Genomic DNA, 23,177 nt, shown 5'->3' on the forward strand with positions numbered 1-23,177 from the left:
ACAAAATAGAATCAACAGAAGACCATAAACAAGATGGGCAGGCAACCAGGGTGCAAATACAAAAAAAAAAAAGCAATAATCATCAGGAACATGGTCCTTGAAAGTGAGTCCATAGGTTGTAGGAACAGTTCAGTTCAGAGATAGGATCTCCAGCAGTGATCGACTAGCCTCTTGCCTTCACAAAGCCTTTTTCCCTAAAGGATGGTTCACATTTGGTCTCATTGCATTGTTCCCAAAGCCCTGTTACACTAAGTTATTTCAGGGATCTGAACGACAAGGCTGGTGAAGGGTACCTTATATGATCTCAGGTTTGAAATTTTTTTTTTAGTGTTGAGACGATCCTAATCAATTATGTGACTTTTTTGTTGGCAGATATAAATTTTGGAGAAAAATGTTTGGATGGAATATTGAACAACAACACGTTTGAATCCGATATCCTGAAGGTAATGTGCAAAAAGAAAATCTTTTCTGTAAAATTGCATATAAACTTTACCTTTTAAAAATGAGCTTTTTAGCCTTTGATCAGGGAAGAGTAAATCCATCTGTCAGGGTTTAACAGATTGTCTACCAGTCTGTTTGTTAATTTATTGAGATACAGCATGGACCTTCTGGCCCTTTGAGCAGTGTCGTCCAGCAATTCCCCAATTATACCTAGAGCCAAATCATGGGACAGTTCACAATGACTAATTAACATACCAACCTGTACGCTTTGGACTGTGGGAGGAAACCCACGCAGTCATGAAGTGGGGGGGAACATACAAACTCCTTACAGGCGACGGCAGGAATTGAACCCCAGTGGCTGGTACTGTAAAGCATTGTGCTAGTATTAACCCAGTAAAACATTAGATCCGATGTTCACATTATGAGCAGAATATACATTCGAACAAGATGGTGGTGAATATTGCTAGCTCGAATTGAGGTGTTTGATGTTGCGGTGTTCAAGTTTGGCAATCTGCTTACAGACATTTCATCACCAGTTAAGGTGACATCCTCAGTGCACATTTGTTGGAGTTTCTCTCTGGGAGTGCTCACATTTCTATAGCCCACCCTCCCCCACCCCATTCTCTTGTTTCAGTTCTGATTGGCTACCCCTTTCAGTTGACCTTTGAATTCTGTTGGCTCTTATTTCTTTGGGTCTTAGGGGTTCGCTGGCTCTTAGGAAAGCTGGCGTCTATGAATCAGGGCCAAGACAAGCAAACAGCAAGTTTGGAGGTGTCACCTTGACTGGTGCTGAAACATTTACAAGCTAATTGCCAAGCTCGGTGAACACCACATCATCAGTTGAACTAGTTGTCAGAAATCCACTTGTGATTATTCTTACTTACAGTAATATCTCATGATGTGATATTTTTCAGAATTACCTTGCATCCAGAGGCCTTACTTGGAAAGAGATGCTGCAGGAAAGCCTTTTAGCTCTTCAGAGAGGAACATTTGTTCTGACAGGTATGTTTAATTACAATTCAAACATTAAAGACATGCTAAAACTAACTTTTCACTTCGTGAAGGAAGCATTGAAGCACTTTTCAAAGTGTACTCACTGTGGTAGTCTGTGGGTGGGTGAGGTACATGCAGGAGGGAGACTGAAAATCTGGCTGAATGGTGCCACAACAACAACCTCTTATTCAATGTCAGCAAGACCAAGGAGCTGATTATTAACTTGAGAAGGAAACCAGATGTTCATGAGCTAGTCCTCATCGGTGAATCAGAGGTGGAGAAGATCAGCAACTTTAAATTCCTTGGTGTTATTACTACAGAGGATTTCTCTTGGGCCCAACACAAGTGCAATTACAAAGAAGGCACAGCAGTGTCTGCTTCCTTAGATTTGGTATGACATCTAAAACTTTGACAAAGTTCTGCAGATGTGCAGTGGAGAGTATATTGACTGGTTGCATCACTGCCTGGTATGGAAACACCAATGCCTTTGAACGGAAAATCCATCACAGGTAAACTCCTCCCCACAAAGGAGTGCCTCTACACAGCACTGTCACAGTAAAGCAGCATCTGTCATCCAGGACATGCTGTCTTCTTGCTTCTGCCATCAGGAAGGAGGTACAAGAGCCTTAGAATCTACACCACAAGGTTCAGAAACAGTAATTACCCCTGAACCATCAGGCTCTTGAACCAAGGGGGATAACTTCTCTCAACTTGCCCCATCTCTGACGATTCCCACAACCTATGAACTTGTCTTCAGGGACTTTTCATTGAACATTCTTGATATTTATTGCTTATTTATTATTATAATTTCTTTGTTTTTTTTTGTATTTGCAGTTTATTGATTTTGTACATTTGTATTGATTTTGTTGTCCCTCCTGTTGTGTGCAGTCTTTCATTGATTCTGTTATGTTTCTTGGATTTACTGGGTATGCCTGCAAGAAAATGAATCTCGGGGTTATATATAGTACTTGTTTGTAGTTTGATAATAAATTTACTTTGAACGTAGGCAGCCAGCTTACACTCAGCAAGGTACCACAGATGTCTATAAAATAATCTTTTTTTCTATATTGACTGAGGGGTAAGTGTTAGAACATAGAACTTAGAAGAGTACAGCACAGGAGCAGGCTACTTGGCCTACAATGTTGTGTTGAGACAGCTAAAAAGCAAATCAAAACACCCAAACATTAATCCCTCCTACCTACACCATGTCCATATCCTTCCATCTTCCTTATATGCATGTTCCTATCCAAACGTCTCCTAAAAGCCTCTGAGGTATTTGCCTCTGCTACCATACCAGGCAGCGCGTTCCAGGCATCCACCCTTGGAAAAACGTGCCCCTTCACCTTTAATGCATGTCCTCTGGTAGTAGACATTTCAACTCTGGGAAACATAATTTCCGTCCACTCTGTCTATGCCTCTCATCATCTTATAAACCATTATCAGATCTCCCCTCAGCCTCTGGCACTGCAGAGAAAACCACCCAAGTTTATCCAGCCTTTCGTGATAGTACATGACCTCTAAACCAGACAGCTGTCGATCAAAATTCAAAGGATGTTTCCATGGTGTGGCATCTTTTAAATGTACCTGAGTGTATGGACTTGGGTTAACGTCTCATCTAAAAGAAAGTGCTTTGGTGCTGAACTGAAGTACTAAACTGGATTTTGCAGGCATATCTTAGGATTCAAGACTGTTTAATATCACTTTCGGTACTCGAGTGAAAAGGAGAATGAAATAATTGTTACTCCGGATCTGATGTAACCCCAAAAAACCCACAATAAAATAAAGAAAACAATAATGGGGTGCGGGGAAGGAGTAAGAAGCTGGTAAGAAGGGGTAAAGGGCTGAAGAAGGAGGAATCTGATAGAAGAGACCAAAAAGGTCCGGGCTGAGGGAAATAGGATTCCCACTGAGAAAACCCTTCATACTCTACTCGGAGGTCAGTAGACACATTCAGCTATTGATCTTAGTCATAAAATAAGATTGGCTAATTATTGGGTGCTAAGAGAATAATGGTTTGGGGACAATGGAACAAGGTAGATGATTTGCTGTGCTTTTAACTGAGTGAGTAACTCTAGTGACCAATTCCAGCTCCTATTTCTGATATTTTCCTTCCAGCCTCTCTCATTGTGAGTGAGCTTTCCAATTCAAGATTGAATGTCATTTTCAGTACACAGGCGTACATAGAACATAGAATAGTACAGCACACTACAGGCCTTTCGGCCCACAATGTTGTGTCGACCCTCAAACCCTGCCTCCCATATAACCCCCCACCTTAAATTCCTCCATATACCTGTCCAGTAGACTCTTAAACTTCACGAGTGTATCTGCCTCCACCACTGACTAAGGCAGTGCATTCCACGCACCAACCACTCTCTGAGTAAAAAACCTTCCTCTAGTATCCCCCTTGAACTTCCCACCCCTTACTTTAAAGCCATGTCCTCTTGTATTGAGCAGTGGTGCCTTGGGGAAGAGGTGCTGGCTATCCACTCTATCTATTCCTCTTAATATCTTGTATACCTCTATCATGTTTCCTCTCATCCTCCTTCTCTCCAAAGAGTAAAGCCCTAGCTCCCTTAATCTCTGATCATAATCCATGCTTTCTAAACCAGGCAGCATCCTGGTAAATCTCCTCTGTACCCTTTCCAATGAGTCCGCACGCTAGGCTTGCTGAGGAAGTCAGAAGGCATGGTATCCAGTTCCGATACAGCACAAAAAAACCACATTAAGATGAAGACCATAATAAAAAATCAGAATAACTTGTATACATTGGTTGTCCATCATGTCCAACGATGATGAGAAACCTCTACGGAAGAGTTTTTAAAGTGAAAAGGCCATTGTACTGGGGTAGTTCACTCTCAACCTGAGAAGTCCAGTCCAGTGGTACGAACAGGCGTCACAAAGTGGGGTTTCCTTGGTTGCTGGGGGTGACCGTGACGTTCTTTGTGCCTTGTCATGCCCTTCACTCTCTATGGAGCGTTGCAGTACCACCTTCCTGGCTGTTGGATCTCACTGGAGATCTCACCCATCAGTCCGTCAGAGCTAACTTTGCATGCTAGGATGGGCATGACCTTGTGTTGGCTGACCTCACCTGGTTTAGCCTTCTTGTCGAAGCTTATACAGAGTGATTGTATGTCCATAAAGTAACGATAGGCACAGGGGTGTCTGAACGTGAGACTGACAGGAAATGATAAAGTAATGGTAGTTGGGGGTGTGGAGGGGTGGGTTAGTGAGTGGAGGTGTTGATCAACTTCATTGCTTGGGGTAAGTAACTGTTTTGAGTTTGGTGGTCCTGGTGTGGACGCTACATAACCTCCTCCCGAATGGGAGTGGGACAAACAGTCTCTCTGAGCAGGGTGAGTAGGATCCTTCATGATATTACCGGTCCTTTTCCAGCACCTTTATGTATATATGTCCTTGGCGGTGGGCAGGCTAGTTTTGACTACCTGTTGTAAAGCCTTCCTGCGTGCCGCAGTGCAGTTGCCATAGCAAGCAGTGACGCAGCATGTTAGCATGCTCTCTACGGTGCATTGTAGAATGACATATGACATGGATAGGTGTGCATAGTCCAGCCCTCTTCAGCTTCAGAAATCTCTGTTCACTTTAGAACTTCTAGAAATATAAACCCACACAGTTGTTTTCCTCCCAAGTAACTACACAAAGGTCTTGTATATAAAAGAAAGCAGAGGTGGGGGGCACTTGGACCACAAAGCTGTCATCTGGTATGATTGTGGCTTAAATCTTGCATTGGTTTTAATTTCCATGTCTGAATGTGCTCATTGATCCGGCATCTTTCACCCTTTGGGTTATGAGATCCAGTGACTGTGTGGGGTCCTCTGGTTTCTTCCCACATTCCAAAGATGTACTGGTTAGGGTTAGTAAATTGTGGACAGACTATGTTGTCGCCAGAAGCCTGGTGACACTTGCAGGCTGCCTCCAGCACACTCTTGGACTCTATTGGTGGTTGTCACTGAAATATGGCAGATAGAATTTAATGCAGACTAGTGCACTTTCGTAAGGACCTGAGGAGTGTGGTAGAACAAAGGGAACTGGGAGTACAAGTCCAGTATTCATTGAAAATGATGCCACAGGTAGATAGGGTATTAAAGAAAGCTTCTGGTACAATGACCTTCATAAATCAGTGTATTGAGTTCAGAAGATGGGATGTTATGTTGAAGTTGTAAGAGACGTTGGTGAGGTCTAATTTGGAGTATTGTGTTCAATTTTGGTCACCTACCCACAAGAAAGATGTAAACAAGGTTGAAAGAGTACAGAGAAAATTTGCAAGGATGTTGCTGGGTCTGGAGGACCTGAGTTGTAAGGAAAGATTGAATAGATTAGGACTTTATTCCTTGAAATATAAAAGATTGAGAGGAGATTTGATAGAGGTATACAGAATTATAAAGGGTATAAATTGGGCAAATGCAGGCTTTTTTCACTGAGGTTGGGTGGGACTACGACTAGAGGTGATGAGTCAAGGGTGAAAGTGAAAAGTTTAAGGGGAACATGAGGGAGAACTTCATTCAGAGGGCGGTGTGTGTGAAATGAGCTGGCAGCGCAAGGGTTGCATGCGAGCTTGATTTCATTGTTTGAGATAGATAGATACATGGATGGTGGGGGTATTGAGGGCCCTAGTCTCGGTGCAGGTTGATGGGAATAGGCAATTTAAATGGTTCAGCCTGGGCTAGATGGGCCATAGGGCCTGTTTCTCTGCTGTATCTTTCTATGATTATGACAATGCATTTTATTGTACATTTACACATTTTTTGTTCCTGCTTATCTATTCTTCCCCTCTAAAGTGAAAGATTTCACGTGACCCCCAACTGCATGACCTCTCCCCATCTGCCCCTTCATTACTTAATCTAAATTTGCTTACCTTTTCCATGATATACCTTCCTTCCTAACTTAATACCAGCAAATATTACATTTAAGTCTTTGCTCCAAGTGAAACGTGAAAATGGCCGTTTATTCTTTGTCTTTGATTCATTCTCATACAGCTGTGGAGGCCAATCACCAGATATGTTTTAAGCGAGGGTTGATCAGTACTTGATTGGTAAGGTTGTCAAAGGTTATGGGGAGAAAGCAGAAGAATGAGGTTGAGAGGGATAATAAATTAGCCATGATTGAATGGCAGAGCAGACTGATGGACTGAATGGCATCAATCTGCTCCCATGTCTTATGGTTTTATGCTTAAAGATAGTGTTTTTCATCAGAATCAGGTTTATTATCACCGGCATGTGATGTGAAATTTGTTAACTTAGCAGCAGCAGTTCAATGCAATACATAACCTAGCAGAGAGAGAGAGAAAAAAATAAATAAAATATAATAAAATCAATTGTCTATATTGAATAGATTTAAAAGAGTGCAAAAACAGAAATACTGTATATTTTTTTTTAAAGTGAGATAGTGTCTAAAGCTTCAATATCCATTTAGGAATCGGATGGCAGAGGGGAAGAAGCTTTTCCTGAATCACTGAGTGTGTCTCTTCAGGCTTCTGTATCTCCTACCTGATGGTAACAGTGAGAAAAGGGCATGCCCTGGGTGCTGGAGGTCCTTAATAATAGATGCTGCCTTTCTGAGACACTGCTCCCTAAAGATATCCTGAGTACTTTGTAGGCTGGTGTCCAAGGTGGAGCTGACTAGATTTACAACCCTCTGCAGCTTCTCTCAGTCCTGTGCAGTAGCCCCTCCATACCAGACAGTGATACAGCCTGTCAGAATGCTCTCCACGGTACAACTAGAGAAGTTTTTGAGTGTATTTGTTGACATGCCGAATCTCTTCAAACTCCTAATAAAGTATAGTCGCTGTCTTGCCTTCTTTATAACTACATCGATATGTTGGGACCAGGTTAGATCCTCAGAGATCTTGACACCGAGGAACTTGAAGCTGCTCACTCTCTCCACTTCTGATCCCTCTGAGGATTGGTATGTGCTTCTTCGCCTTACCCTTCCTGAAGTCCACAATCAGCTCTTTTGTCTTACTGACATTGAGTGCCAGGTTGTTGCTGCGGCACCATTCCACTAGTTGGCATATCTCACTCCTGTATGCCCTCTTGTCACCACCTGAGATTCTACCAACAATGGTTGTATCGTCAGCAAATTTATTGATGGTATTTGAGCTATGCTTAGCCACACAGTCATATGTATACGGAGAGTAGAGCAGTGGGCTAAGCACATACCTCTGAGGTGCGCCAATGTTGACGTCAGCGAAAAGGATATGTTATCACCAATCTGCACAGACTGTGGTCTTCCGATTAGGAAGTCGAGGATCCATTTGCAGAGGGAGGTACAGAGGCCCAGATTCTGCAACTTCTCAGTTAGGATTGTGGGATGTCCTTTTCGCCATGTATAGATTCTACTCTGTTCTGTTTATAGATACCAGACCAAATGGCCAATGCGTCATGATGGGGGTCTCATGCTTTCTGCTGGAACAAGAGGGGGATGGGGTTGATACTTTGCTGTTTGTGCATGGGAGGGGGGAGAGGGGCTTTGGGGTTCTAATGTTTTTCTGTCATTCAGTCTTTGGGGTTTTTTCTTCTATTTCGTGGATGTCTGCAAAGAGTAAGGATTTCAGGTTGTATACGGTATATATTCTCTAATATTAAATTGAACCATTGCGATTGCTCTAGAATCGAAGAAATCCTGAAACTTCACAGCCAGTAAATTCATGAGTCTTCAGTCTCTTCAATTAGTATGTAGGCCATTCTGGTCCAAGGGATTTGTTGGCATTTTAATCCCATTAATTTCTCAAGTGCTCTTACTTTAGTAATGTTAATTACTTAACCCACTTGATATTACAATGAATTTCATGCAATCAATTAGTAATGCTCCTTTCCATTGCTGACTTTATTGTGCATGGGATGTTTCCTGTGATGGGGGAGTCTAAGACCAGAGGACACAGCCTCAGAATAGAGGAACATCCATTTAGAATGGAGTTGAGCAACACACACAAACGTTGGGGGAACTCAGCGGGCCAGGCAGCATCTGTGAAAAAGAGTAAATAGTTGAGGTGTCAGAACAAGACCCTTCATCAGGAACTTCTTTAGCCAGAGAGTGCTGAATCTGTGTAATTTATTGCCTCAGGTGGCTGTGGAGGCCAAGTCATTGGGTATATTTGAGGCAGAGGTTGATAGATTCTTGATTAATTGGAACAGGAAGGGTTGCTGGGAGGGAAATGGATCAGGCATAATGAGATGGTGGATCAGGCATGATGGGCCAAATGGCCCAAATCTGCTCTTATATCCTATAATTTTATGGTATAAACTTTGTATCCCTGTCATCTGACCACGTGGGAACTTTTTGAGTTGGAAATGAAAAAGCTTGCCTATGAGTCGGAGGTGTATCAAAATAATATACAATTGTTCCAATCTGTTTATTGCAAGCTTAACTGCATCAACAATCCTATATTTTTAAACAGATTATAATGTTTCGTCAAATGCTGTTCTCTGTTACTGCTGTGGACTACATAACTTCCGCGAGCTGGCTTATCAGTACAGGCAGAACATTCCAAAAGAGGAACTTCCAGGTAAGCTTCATATATTTATTGAGATACAGCACCAAACAGGCCCTTTGAGCCACGCCACAGAGCAAACCCCTCTCTTCCCCCGCCCCACCTCCCCTCCTATTTAACCCTGGTAGCCTAATCAATAAGACAAGTTACAATGATTAGTTAACCTACCAACTCGTACTACTTTGGACTGTGGGAGGAAACCCATGTAGTTATGGGCAAAATGTACAAACTCCGTAAAGGGTGTTGAACCTGGGTCACTGGGTCTGTAAAGCTTTGTGCTAACCAGTACACTATTGTGCCACAAGTAACAATTCATCAACTATTAAGAAATTCTGATCTTACTCATTTAACAAAAAAAATGCTGTCATTTTGCATTGTTTTTCAATAACAATCCAGCATGTGGATACAATAGCACTTGCAGTTTCAGCTGCCTGGGTGGCAGGATGGTGGAACCAAGGACAACATCCAGTGCGGACTCAGCAAAGCTAGAAACATCTTCAAATCATTGAGCTACATATGGGGATCATCCAAGTACAGCATCCACAAGGTGAAGCTGTACCAGAGCTGTGTTCTGTCCACACCTCTGTACAGGTCAGAATGCTGGTGCATGACAGAGAACAACCTTGCCAAGCTGTTGTCATTCCATATCACAAGCCTCCAGAAGATCCTCTGATCTTCCCGGCCATGAAAGATCTCCAACTACGCCCTACTCCCTCAGTGTCACGAAGAGCATAGGTCCATAATCTTCATGAGGAAACGTTGGAGATGGATTAGGTGCGTGATGAGAAGAGAGGCCAACTCCATCATCAAGATAGCACTTCATTGAACCCCTGAAGGGTGGAGAAAATGTGGAAGACCAAAGACAACTTGGCTCAGTACTGTAGAGGCAAGAATGAGGGCCCTGAACCACACCTGGGGTATAATAGAAAAGATGGTCAAGGACAGACAGAGATGGAGGACCTTCATTGCTTCTCCTAATGCCAGTGGCATAACAGGCATAATGCTGCTGATGTGAATACAGCATGGCATCTACAGGCCCTTCAACCCACAATGTTGTGCTGACCTATATAAATCTACTCCACGCCCTTCCCTCCTACACAACCGATCTGCGGAATCAGGTGTAGTATCACTGGCATTTGTCATGAAATTTAACTTTTCAGCAGCAATACAATGCAACACATAATAATAGACAAAATCTTAACTGCAGTAAGTATATGCATGTATATCAAATAGTTAAGTAAGTAGCGTAAAAAAAAATAGGTAGTAAAATCGTATTCATGGGTTTGATGTCCATTCAGAAATCAGATGGCAGAGGGGAAGAAACTGTTCCTGCGTCACTGAGTGTGTCTTCAGACTGTACCTCCTTCCTGATGGTAGCAATGAGAAGAGGGCATGACCTGGGTGGTGGGGGTCCTTAATGATGGATGCTGCCTTTTTGAGGCATTGCTCCTTGAAGATGTCCTAGGTACTATGGAGGATAGTGCCCATGATGGAGCTGACTGAGTCTACAACTCCCTGCAGTTTTATTTCGATGCTGTGCAGTAGCCCCCCCCCCCCACCACCACCACTACATCAGACAGTGATGCAGCCAGTCAGGATAGCCTCTGACTGGTAGAATTTTAATAGTAGTATTCAATTGAGGAATTTTTAGTTTATATTGCAATTTATTGATCTTGCAGGTTCTGTAACTGCACGTCCAGACTGTTACTGGGGTCGAAACTGTCGAACACAGGTTAAAGCACATCACGCTATGTAAGTACCACAAGAGGTTAATTGATTCCTTGTTTGAATTGTGGATCCTTTGAACGTGTTGTCTGCCACTTTCCAGTTGGCCTTTCATCTGGCATGAATTCAATACAATTTGCTACTGTTACTTAGTAATTTGAATGATAAAGGCCACAAACTGAGAGGCTCTGCCATAGCACTGCAGAGAGTGAGTTAGATCTCTCTTTACAAAGCATCATTGTGCCCTCCCATCGGTATATTAAAGCCTTGCGTGTCTTCATAAGAACTGACTTATGAAGGGTTGACTGTAGTCATGGAGGAATGGATTTTATAACTTCTCCTTTTAGGGCTACAGATTTTTTTTTATTGAACCTAAGCAGAAATTTGATCATCTGTTGTCGAATGCAAGAAATGGTCTAAAATAAGTTCGTTATTTTGGCTGAGGAACTTCACAACAATTTGTGTAGCACCAGTACTGCTTCCTTAATGTTTGAATGGATTATAGTCCATTCGTCCCTCCCCACTGCTCTCCCTCCCGGTACTTGTAAGCTGAACAAGCCCCTATACCACCTCCCTCACTACCATTCAGGGGCCCAAACAGTCCTTCCAGGTGAGGCGACACTTCACCTGTGAGTCTGTTGAGGTCACCTACTTTATCTGGTGCTCCCGATATAGCTTCCTGTATATCAGTGAGACCCAATGTAGATTGGGAGACTGCTTCACCGAGCACCTGTGCTCCATCCGCCATAAGAAGCAGGATCTCCCAGTGGCCACCCATTTCATTTTTACTTCCCATTCCTATTCTGACACATCAATCCATGGCCACCGCTACTGTCGTGATGAGGCCATACTCAGGATGCAGGAGCAATAACTTGTATTCCATCTGGATAGCCTCCAATCTGATGGCATGAACATCGATTTCTTGAACTTCTGTTAATGCCCCTCCCCAGACTTCACATTCCTGTTTCCCCCTCACTTTATCTCCTTACTTGCCCATCTAGAATGGTCTTCCCCCTTCCCTTTCTTCCGTGGTCTTCTACCCTCTCCTTTCAGATACCCCTTATCCCGCCTGTTACCTCTTTCACCAATTGACTTCTCAGCTCTTTACTTCACCCCTCCCCTAACACTGACCTCATCGTTCTTCCCAGTCCTGATGAAGGGTCTCAGCCCAAAACGTTGACTGTTTGCTCTTTTCCATAGATGTTGCCCAGCCTGCATTTTGTGTGTTGTTTAATGGTATGAATATTGACTACTTCTGGTAAACAAGTTCTCTCCCCCTCCCACTTCCTCTATTCCTCACTCTGACTTTTTACAAGTACTTCTCACCTGCCTATTACTTCCCCCGGGTCCCCTCCTCCTTCCCTGTCTCCTGTGGTCCACTCTTCACCCCTAGCAGACTCCTCCTTCTCCAGCCCGTGACCTTTCCCGCCCACCTGGCTTCACCCATCACTTCTAGCTGGCTGCCTCCTCCTCCCCCTCCCACCTTCCCCCTTCCTTTCCAGTCCTGAAGAAAGATCTCAGCCCAAAACGGTGACTTTTATTTCATTTACATCGATACTGCCTTCCTCCAGCATTTTGTATGTTGCTTTGGATTTCCAGTATCTACAGACTTCCTCATGTTTAAGTTCCTTATCTGTTTTGTATGAATTGAAGAGTATCATCTGAATTGGTATTAACTGGGAAACATTTTGGTGAAATCCAGCCATTTTATTTTCATTTTTTTCTTCTTCCAGGAAATTTAACCACATCTGTGAACAAACTCGCTTCAAGCACTGAAGATATTCGATGTCAAAGCCATTGCAGCTCCTAGAGATTGAAGATTGAATGGATCTGAACTTTAAAAATAGTCTTTAGAAAACTTTTTCTACAAATTTATGAGGCTCTGGAGCATTGTAAAAATTTATACCTAAAAGATGAAAGGGCAAGATATCGACCAGCCGACACAAAATTCACCCATTTTTCTGCTGTGGTAGGAACATAGTGCTTAGAGCTATGAAAATGGTTACGTTAAAGATGCACTGCGCACAATTTCAGATTATGGCTTGCAAATATTTACTCTAGTACTGTATTGTCACATTTTCCACATAAAATTAATTCTTGTTTTGAAACTGCTGTGCAGTTAATATAAGAGTATAATTTTTTTTAATTTAAAACAGAAGAACTGGAGATGCATCTTTTAAAATTGTTGCTTTTATTGAGCAAGATTCCAGGGATATTCATTACAAAATAGTTAAGGCACTGAGAACATATAATTTCATGTCCATTCTGGTGACTGCCCAGAAGTATTTCTTCAATGTCTTTTGTAGAAACTGAGCTTGTAAAGATTTAATTTTCAACAAAGTATTTTAAATGGAAGATTCCCGTGGACTGCTATGGGAGCTGATTTCATTCCTGGCTGCACAAGTCTTTTTACTGCAGACATCCTAAATGTTTAGAATTTGGCAGCCCCAGAAGTTCAATTTTGCAGGGATTGCTCACTGACGGGGTGATATTGGCCACCAATGATAGCTAAAAGGGGTCAGATCTGTGGTTGTTAAAGTAAACCTGTGCAGGAGAACTTGTCTGCCAGCTGTACTTACCTTCTGTTTTTATTGCATTTTAATGGAGTGGCCGAATGGTCCATGACCTACAGCGTGGAATGTGGGGGAGGTGATACTCTTGTACCCATTCACTGGGAGGAGATGAAGGCACACTTCTCCCACAGCTTCCATAAGAAAGTCATTGTGAATTGTTTGCTGTTTTTATAAATTGCTTCAGGGTTTTTCCAAGTTTAGAATCCTGTCTGAGATTTCCTTGTGTGAGTTAGTCCTTTGTGTGTTAAGCACCAACTCCTTGTTCAAGTGACCATGCTTTAAGGAGCCACTGGCTAGTGAGTGTCAGTGGGCTTTTTATGGGAGTCTTGTAGTCACATCTGAATGAATCTTCAATTGACATTGATGTTCAAATGGTTTAACTTGATATCAAAGAATGTATACAGTATACAACTGGAAATTCTTACTCTTCAGACATGTCTGAATCAGTCAGGTTTAGTATCTGTGGCATATGTCATGAAATGTTGTTTTGCAGCAGCAATATATTGCATACCTAATTTTTTTAAAACCTATAAATTACAATAAGAAATGTATATCTTTAAAAAAAAAAAATTGGGGGTCCAAAAGAGAGCAAAGGAAAAATGAGCTCGAGGATGTTGGTTCGTTGTCCATTCAGAAATCTGATGGCTGTGGGGAAGAAGCTGTTCCTAAAACATTGAGTGTGTCTTCAGGCTGCTGTTCCTCCACCTGGATGGTAGCAATGAGGAGGTGTGTCCTGGGTGATGGGGGTCATTAATGATGGACATCTTAACACTGGAAATGCTTGGGACTCGGTCCAGAATTCTGTACTGAGAAACCTGAGGCTATTTCAGATCAAGTAAGTGCCTACTCTAGATTATAACTGATGGGAGTACTACAGCACAGCAGCAGACCCTTCTGCCCACAATGTCAATGCTAACAATTGATTCTATTTACCTTGCTGTACTCGGCAAAAAATAATAAATCATGGTCTTGAAAGTTCTGGTTGCTCAAGTGTTCACAGCTTTTAGGGGAGTTTGTTAGAGAGTCATAGAGCACAGAAAACACCCTTCAGCCTGTCCAGTCCAGGCTGAACTGTTATTCTGCCTAGTCCCATTGACCTGCACCTGGACCATAGCCCTTCCTATCCCTCCCATGTACTTATCCAAACTTCTCTTAATCACTGCAGTTGAACCCACATCCAGCACTTCTGCTGGCGGTTCATTCAGCAATTGCACCACATTTCTATTCTAGAAAACAGATACTTCCTGTTCACTATACCTATGCCTCTCATGATCTTGTGAACCTCTATCAGGTCTCCCCTCAGCCTCCGACACTCCAGAGAAAACAACCCAAGTTTGTCCAGCCTCTCGTGATAGCGCATGCCCCCTAAACCAGACAGAATCCTGGTAAACTACTTCTGCACCCTCTCCAAAGCCTCAAGATCTTTCCAATAGTGGAGCAACCAGAACTGTACACAATACTTCAGATGTGGCCTAACTGAAGCGAACCTCATTAAAACCTTGTGCTTAAGTAAGGTACTAGAGCTTGATCCCCAGAAAAGCATTTCACTGTCAGGAGGAAACCAAATACTGTACAGTGTACCTCTGATCTATTTCAGAATACATTTGAATCCAAAGATTCTGGAGGTGTGAATTAAAAGTTCCGAAAGTGCCTAGCAGGTCAGACAGCATCATTTTAATATTTCAGGCTGATGACGTTTTGTCAGACCTGGGCGAAGTTAGAAATGAGACAAGTGTCAAGTGGCAGAACAATGGTGGGGTGGGGGGGTGGTCGTTTTGGAAGAACTTAATTAAGCCTGTCACCTCTAGTGGAGCACAGGCCACTAACAGTAGCTTCCCAGAGTCTTCTGTCCTGTACCAGTCTTTCACAGTGTCCCCAGATTTGGCCCATGTTCTTGGTGTAATCCTTCTTCTCCCAGCATTGGGGTCTTCTGAGCTTCTGTTGGTGTTTCTGTAGCACTGTTTTTTTTTTTTGGAATGGGGGTTGCTGGCCCAATGCCCAACCTCCCCCTCTTTCGGCAGCCAGGTTTGAGACTGTAAATGGCGGGATTTGTTGTGGAAGAACAAATCCGTTTGATTTCCCCTCCATCTCGGCTCTGAGAAAGTTGTATATTGGTTTTATTTAACAAAGCCCTGAAAAGGGGTAACCCTGTGGTTTGTGTATCATAAAGCAAAGGGGTGTATTTGTCCCAGTGTGGCTGTACCAGTTATTTGAAAGAGCTTCCTATTCCCAACTTTTCCCTATAGTTTTAGCCTTGTTTTATCCATTGTTCACATCGGACTTGGAGGCCACTGGTCGGGGTTTGAACCTGGCTGGTTTCTTACACACTTTCCATCTGTGCTGGGTCCCACCAAGCAACTTGGCCTTGGGGTTAAAAATAAGCAGACAAAAATGCTAAAGAAACAGCAAGGTTGCTGCCCAACGTGCCACAAGGCATGGAAAAGGAACAACAATTGGCAACAAAATTGTAAATTTTTATTTAAAAAAGCAATTCTTCAGCTGCAAGGCAACTGACATCCTGTGACATCTCTCCATTAAGTGTTATGAACATTTCCTTTACCATTTTGTTCTTTCAAGAATAAATCCTCTTCCACGTCTTTGCATTAAATTCCATCTGCCTGCTCTGCCGCTATCCATCCCTGTCGCCTTTGCGATTATCATCACTTAGCTTCCTACCAAACTTCCTGTTAGTTTTGTACACTTGCCTTGTGTCCCAAAGGTTGTAATTTAAGCTAGTTTGTTACCTTCATGAATTTCACACTTAATGGCATTCAGAGCAGCAGTGAAGGTTCTCCATCTCTGTCTGTCCTTGGCCATCTTCTCTGGTGTGCCCCATGTGCTGTTCAGGGTCCTTATTTCTGCCAAGTTGTGATTGGTCTCCTGTGTTTTCTCCACCCTTCAGAGGCCCAGTGGGACTGTCTTGATGATGATTGTGGCGTGTCCTCTTGATGACAGTGAAGGAGTAGGGCATGGTCTTCTTGGCCAGAAAATGTGGAGCATCTTGGTCTTGGCGGTGTTCAAGGGCACTTCGTCATGGCTGATTCGTTTTCCTTCTCGGCCTCAATGTTCTGCCTTTTCCCCATATCCCTGCACACCTTAACTAGTCAAGAATACTGGTTGACATACTGGTTAATTGTTCTGTGATTAGGCTAAGGATTAAATAGGTGAGTTGCTGGGCGGCGCAACTCACTGGGCTGGAAGGGCCTGTTCTGTTCTGCACTGTGTCTCTAAATAACACATAAACGACCAGCCTCCAGGAGCATTCTTACTGCCTGTTACACTGCTGGTGTGTAGGGCAGCAATGAAGATCCTCCATCTCTGGCGGTGCTCAGTGCATTCTTCATCACATCAGTAACTTGCTCTCGGTTTTCACTACTCTCGGTTGTGCATGTGGAGACTCAGGAATACCATTGCACTCAGTTGTAGAAGGATTCTTCATTTAAGTTTCCGTAACTTTTTTTTTGACCAGTCAGGGTTGTTAGCCCCGAGCTTGGAGGACCAGAGGACCACTCTTAGTCTTTTTGACATGGGTGACCCTACCAAGAGTCAAAGGACAAGGTTTGTCTCTAGCCAGCATAGCTCTCTGGGTCATTGAGGAATGCAAGCCTCCTAAACAAGATTGTGATTCTCGGAGGGAATTTCAACATTTCATTATCTTAGTTGTATGAATCTCCATTGATAGGTTGGCACTGGTCATAGCGGAGGCCACCAATGTAGCTTGTTCGATCTTGCCTTGATTCCACCCCCCCCCCCTTATGTTCACTAGCATCCTAGTCATTTGCCCACGTGTTACTGGACTTAACTTTGAACCTGCATTCTGGAATACAAGGGTGTTGATTCTTCAGATTGGCAAAGTTTCAAGCTCTGTGGTGCCTTTTCAATGCTGCATAAACACAACTAGACTGGCTGCTTTTGCTTAAGTACGCATCTTATACTGATTAAAAGCAGTTAAGTGAGATCAGTTTCCAAATCTCTGCAAAGCTATCCAGTACAATTGAGCAAGGTGTTCAGTGGAAGTGAGCATTACATCCAGTTGTTCTGCTTAGGAATTCACAATTTTCAATCCCCACAGGTTGTTGATTCTTACTTAGTTTATACCTTGGCAGCGGGGGAGTTCCGTAGCCTCGGTTGTAGCAGGGATTAGGTCTCAAGCTGTAGGCTTGCCTGCTGCTGCAGTCCAGGTGAGTAGACACCAGAGGTGGTGTAGCGTGGCATCCATGCTCGGTTGGGAGCTGGCCTCTCCCGTTGGTGCTGCCCTCCAGTGGTTGATTAGTGGAATGACAGGCAGGATCTGTGCCATCAATTTATGGGACATGTTGCTCAGGGTCTTGGACTATTTATATTTTCTTGAGTGCCTTTTTTTTAATTTGCTATTTTGAAAGTGCTGTGCATGTTTTGCGACTTGGCCCTAGAGGAACACTGTCTTGTTGGGCTGTATCCATGTATGGTTGAATGATAATTAAACTTAATTTGATTTGATATTCACTGAACAGATTTCAAAGTTTCTGCGCAAGCCAAGTGAACAGAACATGGAGAGCTGGAAGTCTTGAGATAGAAAAGAAATGCTGATTGCAGAGAATTCAGATAGGATGCACCTACAACAGGAAGACCAGAATACATCAGATGCTGTAAATCTAAAATGTAGTGTCAAATGCTGGAAATGTTAATGTAGGGTCATCTACCAGAAATGCTACCCACTTGTACCTCCACAGATGCTGGAGATCCAGAGCAACTCTCACAAAATGCTGGAGGAACTCAGCATTTCATCTACGGAGAGGAATAAACAGTCGACTTTTTGGGCCATGACTGAGAAAGACCTCCCCCCAAAAAGTCGACCGGCAGAATCAGGTTTAATATCATTTGCATATGCTGTGAAATTTGTTATGTGGCAGCAGTACATGTCAATACATAATAAAAACTGTAAATTACAGTATATTTAAAAAGTTAAGCAAAAAGAGGGGAATAAAAATAGTGAAGTTGTGGTCATGAGTTTAATGTCCGTCCATTCAGGAACCTGATAGCAGAGGGGGAGAAGTTGTTCTTGAATCTTTGAGTGTGTGCTTCAGGCTCCTGTACCACCTCCCTGATGGTAGCAATGAGAAAAGGGCATGTCCTGGGTAATAGCATCCTTAATGATGGATGCCATCTTTCACTTGTTTTATTTTGAAGCATTGCTTCATGAAGACATCCTGGATGCTGGGGAGAGTAGTGCCCATGATGGAGCTGACTGAATTTACAACCTTCTACGGTTTATTTCAATACAGTGTGGTGCCCCCCCCCCCCATTACCAGGCAATGACGCAGCCAGTTAAAATACTCACCACAGTACCTCAGTAGAAATGTGAGTTTATTCATTTCTGTAAATACTGCCTGACCTGCTGAGTTCCTCCAGCATCTTGTGAGTTGCTGCCTAACTTGACTGCCTCAGCACTTTCTATTAATTTTAATATTGATTGCTGCATATTCCAATTCTTAAGTGAATAAGGATTCTGTGCATTTTAAGCCATATTCCAGAGGCAAACCTAAGCAATAAGCACTTGAATCAATGTATAAATTGTGAGTCAGGTGCTGGTTAATGAGGTAGTGGGTTCCAGGGTCTGTTTCAATACTGATGGATTCCTAGATATGAGGAGCTTATGATAGAATTAAATTGCTGTAACCATCGGCGATAGAAGCAGAATTAAGCTATTCAAGTCTGCTCTGTCATTTGATCATGGTTGATTTATCTTTTTCTCTCAACCCCATTCTCCTGTCTTCTCGCCGTAACCTTTGAATCCTGACTAATCAAGAACTTACCAATCCTCGCTTTAAGTACACTCAATGCCTCAATACACTCAAGGCCTCCACAGCCTTCTGTGGCAATAAATTCTACAGATTCACCACCCTCTGAAGAAATTTCTCCTCATCTCTGTCCTAAAGGGATGCTCTTCTACTCTGAAGGCTGTGCCCTCTGGTCCTAGACTCCCCTACTGCAGGAAACGTCCTCTAAGTCAGTTACTTTTGCACTGATCATCACCAGTACAATTCCAGTGTAGAATCTGCTATTGCAGAAAACCATCCAACCCATTGTCCAAGTGGTAACACTTTAGTCCTAGTATTGTGTCAAGTGTTTGAGTGCCGCAGTAATCCTAAATGTCGCACTTCCAGAACTCTGGGAAATTGTAGCTGTTATGAGTGCATCTTCAGCTTAGCTCCAATTATGTTTACATTTTTGGCTTGAAGTTACCACTTTAACAATAAATTGTCTGGTGCCATTCCTTTGAGATTTAATTTAACCAGGCTTTCTGAAAATAGTATCACTGTATCCTGAGAAAACCCACAAGTGCTTTGTCTTGAGTGATGTGGATGCCAGAACGTAGTTGGCCGGATTCATCTCGTCCTGCTTTCTAGGCCATTCTTTCATCTTCTGCCAGCCCCAGTCCAAAGACCAGTATTCACATCTCGCCTGGTACTAAGTTTCTGCTGCAGCACTGCCCATTGTTATCTCAGATTTAGAATTCTTTCTCATGTCTCCTCCCTTCCTAGATCTGCAACCTTCCCACTCGTCGTTTCCAACCGTGAGCACTTTCCTTCTGCCGCATTGTCATCTTATGAATCTTCCTTCAGCCCAATATTTATAGCTCTGCATTTGGTAACTCTGGGATTTCCTGCATCTTCCTCCTCTCAAAATTCCAAAACAAAGCATCAGTAACACTGGACAACAAATTTTTTTGAAGGTGTTACTTCCTCAGATTTTTTTTGTTTATGATAGACCGCTTGAAGCGGAACACAAATATAATTTCAGACTAAGTGTATTGCGTAGGAATTTGAAGAAACAAGAAATTAACTCTTATTGAATGCATACTTAACTACATAATGCTGCTGACACTTGCAAAAGTTAAATTAAGTAAAAAATGTTTCGTTGATTTTCATTTGTACCCGGTATCTGAGGCTTCTCACTTAAGTCTTCAACAATAATCAGCCAGCATTGATGGATTCCAATTGCACTAATACCATTTTCTCCATGACTGCAAAGTATTGGTGAAACCTTTTACCATGTTCGTCACTCAGTGCCAAGATTTGCAGGGAAGAAATGGGAATGTAGAAAATGAATCTTTAGTGACATGTTTCACATCATAGTTTTGTGTGCTTGAAACATGCTGTCAACCAACTACATGTAGCTTGGTGCTCTGCAGTTGCCAAGAAAATTTTCAACAACATCTTTGAATGCCTTCCATGCGATTTTCTCTGGTCCCACTAGAAGTTCTTTGAATTGCTTGTCATTGATGACCTGTTTGATTTGTGGACCAACAAAAATGCCTTCCCTAATCTTGGCATCTGTTATTCTAACTTGAATTATGAATTGAAATAACAAAATATAGGCTTTTTTTTTAAATTATAGGTGATGGGAAAATTTCAGTGATTTTCATGATCAGCCACAAATCCATAAGAAGCACTCAAAAGTATTCAGGAAGCAAAATCTTTGTGTTCAGTGAAATCAGACAAAGATCAGACAATTTACTGCTAAAGTGATACCTTCAAGCCAAAAGGGAGAAGATGCATTCATAACAGCTACAGTTCCCCAAAGAAAACTGAAGGGTTTCTGGTCAAGATGGTGCCTGCGTACAAAGCTCCTTCGGTGGACATCTGGACAGATCATGAAACCATATATTCCACCTTTATGGGTCTTTTACTTTTGTTTTTCATCTTGAATGTGATTCTGGAACTATTGAAGCCAGTATTTGCAGTTTGGAGATCATTTGGGTGTTCTAGCACTCTGCAGTCTCCAAGAAGATTCTAGGTGGCAAGAAGGCTACAAGAAGGGGCATGAGCAATGTTCGACTCCATTTTGCTGCTTAAAGGTTCCATTGTCTGCCGATTAAAGCAACGAAGGAGTTTGAAACATCCAGGTGAATGCAGAGGGCGAGCACCGGTTGCCTGTCTTTTGATCACTAGGTGATCGCTCTGCTTTCAGAGAGGGGAGATTGCCTTTTGGTTGCTGGGTAATCGCTCTGTTGCTGGAGAGGGGAGAGGCTGCCATTGTACCTGGCGAATGTTACCAGGTTTTCTGCGTTTTAGATATGGACTTAGACTATACTGTGATTTTAGCCTGATCTTTCTCATGTTTTTGTGTGCGGGAGAAGGAGAGAGGGATTTTGGGGACAACGTACCTGTCCTATTTTTGTTTTTTTGTGCAGGGAGGAAGGATTTAGGGTTGATGATGGTGCTGCTGTACTTTCCTGGTTTTGTGGCTATCTGGAGAAGAAGAATTTCAGACGTGTATACTTTGATAATAAATGAACCTCTGAGTTCTGGAAGTATGATGTTTAGGATCATGTTTTTGTTCTGGTTTGGTCCTTTGGCCATTAAAACCTTTCTTGGCTCTGCAAAGAAAATTTGACTGCCTTTTGTTGGTGCTGCACTCTTTTGGGGAATCTTTTTCTTTTTTTTTTTGGTTTGGTAATTTTCCTCTATCAGAATCCAAATCAACTACTATGAAATATGATGTTATGAAGCAAAATGTAAGTTGGTTAAATATGCTAAAATGGATTTTGTATCGAATTCTGTGTGGTGTGCACACCTCATCCTGGAAAGCGCTACAGAGTGCGACACCTCTCTTCTTTCTAAGTTCTTTTACAACTGACGAATATCTCAGAATGTGTGGTCAGACGTGGCAGATGGCTATGAAATGCTTGACCGGTTAGTTTTTGAATGATGCTGTTTGAAGAATTGCAAACCGGTGTAACAGGAGATACTTTGGAACGAAAGCCTCTCAAGGATCCTCTGAGCACTGCAGAAGAGAACCTGTGGAGAGATGGGGGTTAAACGTTAAACTCCAGTGTGGAGCAGCTACATCCCCTGATGCTACAAGCAGCATTATACAAAGCAGCCCTTGCTGTTGACTAAGGCCACACAGTGTTGTGTATTTTTTTAAAATTCAGAGCGAGTACTCCCTGCTGATTCGTTGCGGTCCACAATAGTACTGAAAATAAAATTGTTCACAGAAGGCGACAGTACTTGGTTCCTGGCATCAACTGACTTTCCCCTTCGGGGTCATTGTTTCGGTGGTATTTCAGTACCAGGCACCCTCCCAACCTTCAGTGTCAGCAGTCAACAGCAGCAGACTGATTAATGCCTTCGGCTCTGCAAAACAACTCAAACAATTACGGACATGTCACTAAGTGTCTTGAGATTTAAATCCTGATTCTTTCATTATCGCATTGATAATGCATTATTATTCACGGCTGTGAGGGACTTCGGAACAAGTTGGGCTGGTTTAAACTGTACTTGGAAGCTCCAGAATTCATTGGCTATTTGCCTCTTAGCTGCCATGTGCTACCGTGTATATTAACTTGCTGTTTCACTCTTTATTTCAAAGTACTTGAAGACGAAACAACATTGTAACTTCCTATGCAATTGTGACTACCTGAAACTTAGTGATAGATAACTATTTAGCATTTTATCCTCTAGATATGCTTGAGGGTCTTGAAACAGTGCGCAATTATAATTTTAGGTTGCTGTCTAGTTAGATAAGGTTTTTATACTCCACCCCCTTGAAATATCCTTAAGCTGTCACAAAAGAACTAATTGTTCAAATCATCATAACCAGATTTTCAATTTTTTGTTAGTTTTTTTAACTGAAATAATTCAGAATAAATGCAAAAACTCGAATGTTGTTTGTACCCCAGAGCCGTTAAATGAAAGGATCACAATTTATACCTAGGAGTAGAATTAGACCAGATGGCTCATCGAGTCTGCTCTGCCATTTCATCATGACTGATTCACTTTCCTTCTCGGCCCCCATCTCCTGCCTCCCCCCCCCCCCCGATTCCCTTCATGCCTTGACTCATCAAGAATCTATCAACCTCTGCCTTGAATATACCCAATGACTCGGCCTCCACGGCCGCCTATGGCAAAAAGTTCCACAGATTCACCACCCTCTGGCTAAAGAAATTCCTC

General features: G+C 42.6%; 1 protein-coding gene across 1 annotated transcript in view; it reads left to right on the top strand.

The window, feature by feature from the left end:
- Window positions 1–12,774, top strand: part of chfr (checkpoint with forkhead and ring finger domains, E3 ubiquitin protein ligase) — a 75,840-nt gene extending 63,066 nt beyond the window's left edge. Inside the window, exons 12-16 of the mRNA XM_072240830.1 lie at window positions 373–443; window positions 1,356–1,443; window positions 8,849–8,956; window positions 10,621–10,693; window positions 12,400–12,774. Coding sequence (XP_072096931.1) covers window positions 373–443; window positions 1,356–1,443; window positions 8,849–8,956; window positions 10,621–10,693; window positions 12,400–12,442 — 383 coding nt within the window. The 3' untranslated portion in view covers window positions 12,443–12,774. The remainder of the gene's footprint in view (window positions 1–372; window positions 444–1,355; window positions 1,444–8,848; window positions 8,957–10,620; window positions 10,694–12,399) is intronic.
- Window positions 12,775–23,177: the final 10,403 nt, after the last annotated feature.

Source organism: Mobula birostris, chromosome 22 (genome assembly GCF_030028105.1).
Source record: "Mobula birostris isolate sMobBir1 chromosome 22, sMobBir1.hap1, whole genome shotgun sequence".
Taxonomy (NCBI): Eukaryota; Metazoa; Chordata; class Chondrichthyes; order Myliobatiformes; family Myliobatidae; genus Mobula; species Mobula birostris.